The sequence below is a fragment of the Myotis lucifugus genome, unplaced genomic scaffold (genome assembly GCF_000147115.1).
Source record: "Myotis lucifugus unplaced genomic scaffold, Myoluc2.0 scaffold_185, whole genome shotgun sequence".
NCBI lineage: Eukaryota > Metazoa > Chordata > Mammalia > Chiroptera > Vespertilionidae > Myotis > Myotis lucifugus.
Window position 1 is genome coordinate 1,200,927 of NW_005871233.1, and position 3,218 is coordinate 1,204,144.

Consider the following 3,218-nt stretch of genomic DNA (forward strand, 5'->3'; position numbering starts at 1 on the left):
ACATGAGGAACTGTATTAAAGGGTCACAGCATTAGAAGGTTGAGAACCACTGATAGAGTATTGTACTATGTAACTGTTGGTTGGTTGAATGAATGAATGAATGAATGAATAGATGTATTGGTGAATAGATAGATGATGAGAGGGAGGATATGTTTATATAGGTATTTGGGTGGATGTGTATATGGATGGATGGCTATTGGCAGAGGGATGAGAGCGGAGAGATGGCTGACTGGAAAGATGGATGGATGACCTCCATTGTTCCTGATGAGAAGTCAGCTGACAATCTTGCTGAGATTTCCTTATAATGTATTGTTTTTCTCTGGCTGGCTTTCAAATTTTTATTTTTATCTTTGCCTTTACACAGTTTGAGTATGATGTGTCTAGGTGTGGAGCTCTTTGAGTTTATCCTACTTGGAGTTTAATTTCTTTTTTAAACAATATATTTTTATTGATTTCAGAGAGGAAGGAAGAGGGAGAGAGAGACAGAAACATCCATGATGAGAGAACCATGGATCGGCTGCCTCCTGCAAGTCCCCCACTGGGGATCGAGCCCACAATCCAGGCATGTGTCCCTGACCAGAATTGAACCTGGGACCTTTCAGTTCACAGGTCGATGCTCTATCCACTGAGCCAAACCAGCTAGGGCTGGAGTTTAATTTCTTGGATGTGCAGATTAATATTTTTCATCAAATTTGGAACCTTTTGGTCATATTTCTCCAAATATTTTTTTCTGCTTTTATTCTGGGACTCCCATTATGCATATATTGATACACTGGATGGTGTCCTACAGGTCTGTACCTCTGTTGGTTTTTCTTCATTATTTTTCTGTTTTTCAGACTAGACTATCTCTATTGTCCTACCTTCAAGTTCACTAATGCTTTCTCCTGCCAGCTCAAATATGTGGTCATATCCTAGCTGGTTTGGCTCAGTGGATAGAGTGTTGGCCTGTGGAATAAAGGGCCCCAGGTTCGATTCCAGTCAAGGGCACATGTCCAGGTTGCAGGCTCAATCCCCAGTAAAGGGCATGTTGGAGGCAGTCGATCAATGATTCTCTCTCATTGATGTTTCTATCTCTCTCTCCCTCTCTCTTCCTCTCTGAAATCAATAACAAATATATACATATATTTTTTGTTAAAATCTATTAACCTGTTTTAAAAAAAATGTGCTCATACCTCTCTAGTGATTTTTAAAATTGTTTTTGTACTTTCCAACTCCAGAATTTCTATGTGGTTATTTTTTTTATATTACCTACCTCATTATTAATATTCTCTATTTGATGAGTCATTGTCATCATACTTCTCTGTGATACTTCAAACATGCCCTAGCGGGTTTGGCTCAGTGGATAGAGCATTGGCTTGAGGACTGAAGGGTCCCAGGTTTGATTCCAGTCAAGGGCACATGCCCAGGTTGCAGACTTGATCCCCAGTAGGGAGCGTGCAGGAGGCAGCCGATCAATGATTCTCTCTCATTGATGTTTCTATCTGTCTTTTTTTCTCCCTTCCTCTCTGAAATCAATAAAAATATATTAAAAAATAAAAACTTCAGACATGGTTTCCTTTAGCTCTGTGAACATATTTACAGTAGCTGGCTTAAAAGACAAAGTCTTCAAAGAATGAATAAATGAAAAAAAACATATGGACATATAAAGAAATAAATGAAAAAAACCATGAATGCATGCATGAATAAATGAACAGATGAAGGAATGAAAAAGTGAATGGTTAACTTTACGAATAGCAAACATGAGTGACACTCCCTTCATCCTTGACCACCTCCAGGAATTCAGCTGGAGGGGAAGGAGGAGGAGCCAGAGGAAGAGGTCACCCTGGGCAGCCGCCTGATGAGCCTGTTGGAGAAAGTGCGGCTGGTGAAGAAGAAGGAGGAGAAACCTGAGGAGGAGCTGCCTGCTGAGGAGAGCAAACCCCGTGAGAACTGGGCCATTAGGGAGAGGGCTGAGGTGGGGCAGGCAGCCCTGTGCTTGGGGAACCTCTGGGTTCAAGACAGCTATGAGGAGTAGCGCAAGGGAAGGGTAAATGGATATTAGAGAGGAGGAATGGAGGGTGAGGTGAGAGAGGAAGCGTGCTGGAGTGGGGCTGCATGTGGACATGTAGACTTCCAAATGTTGGGGCTGCACATTATGTATTGGACCAGGGTGGCATATGGCCCTCCCAGAGCAGAGACTCACATCCATACATGGCAACTCCTGCACCATTATGGCTTCCATGTCCTTGTGGCTTTTCTTTGTTTTTCTTTTCTTTTTTTGGTGAAATGATTACCATGCTGAGGGATTAGAAAAGCAGTTATGATCAATGTTGGGCAATGGCTCATTATGCAAACTATGTATTAACCCCATCTCACAAAGGCAGAATCATTGATGTTTTATAGGGTTTATTCTACAACATTCAGGAAACTATTATTGGCCAACTCTGGGCCAGGCAATGTTGGCAGGGCTGGGGAATATATTAGGGGGAAGAGTCAAAGTCCCCACCCTCAAGGAGTTTAGAATATTATGACAGATACATAAATACGCCATAATGTCAGGTGGCCATGGGTTTTAAGAAGAATAAAGTTGAGTGAAAGAAGAGAGAGGGACAAACATGGAGGGGTCCGAATTGGGGGAATGAGGTGTGCAAAAGTCTGGGAAGATTAATTGGTACAGAGAGAACAGCCAGTGCAAAGGGCCTGAGGCAGAGACATGCTTGGTATGTTTAGAGGCAAATGTGGCTTGTGCAAAATGAGTAGGGGGAGAGGGGCAGGAGATGAGGTCAGAAGTGATGGGCCAGAGTGTGGAAGGAAAGTAAGATTAGCACATCACAGGTCATGAATTGACACCATCATTTAATGCCAGTGCCTGGAGGTTTCTTTTAACCCCGAGACACAGAACACATCTGTCTTCTCTCCCAGAAATCCTGGGAAGAAAACGGGTTGGGAGAGAAAGAGGGACAGAGAGATAAATGGATGCTGGCTATAGGAGAGGCGAGGCCTAAGGAGATCCCCAGGGAAAATAGATGTCAAAAAGAGTTGTTTTGACATCATTTTCAAATGATACTGAAATGTTCAGTTTTCTTGTCCCTATTGACCCTTGTGATGAAAAGTTGCCAATATTTTATAGAACACATAGAATTGAGGCTTGGGCTTTCAGAGGTGCATAGTGAAAGCTCATAATAGTGCTCTGGTGTCTCTAGCGATTTAATTTTTTTTCCTTTGGAAATTTGTAGGAG

The 3,218-nt window shown here is 42.4% G+C and overlaps 1 protein-coding gene across 1 annotated transcript in view; it reads left to right on the plus strand.

Moving 5' to 3' along the window:
* The window catches only part of RYR1 (ryanodine receptor 1), a 127,174-nt gene that overhangs the window by 42,517 nt on the left and 81,439 nt on the right, over nt 1–3,218 (plus strand). The window contains 1 exon segment of the mRNA XM_023760566.1: nt 1,784–2,010. Within this exon segment, the coding sequence (XP_023616334.1) occupies nt 1,784–2,010 (227 nt within the window).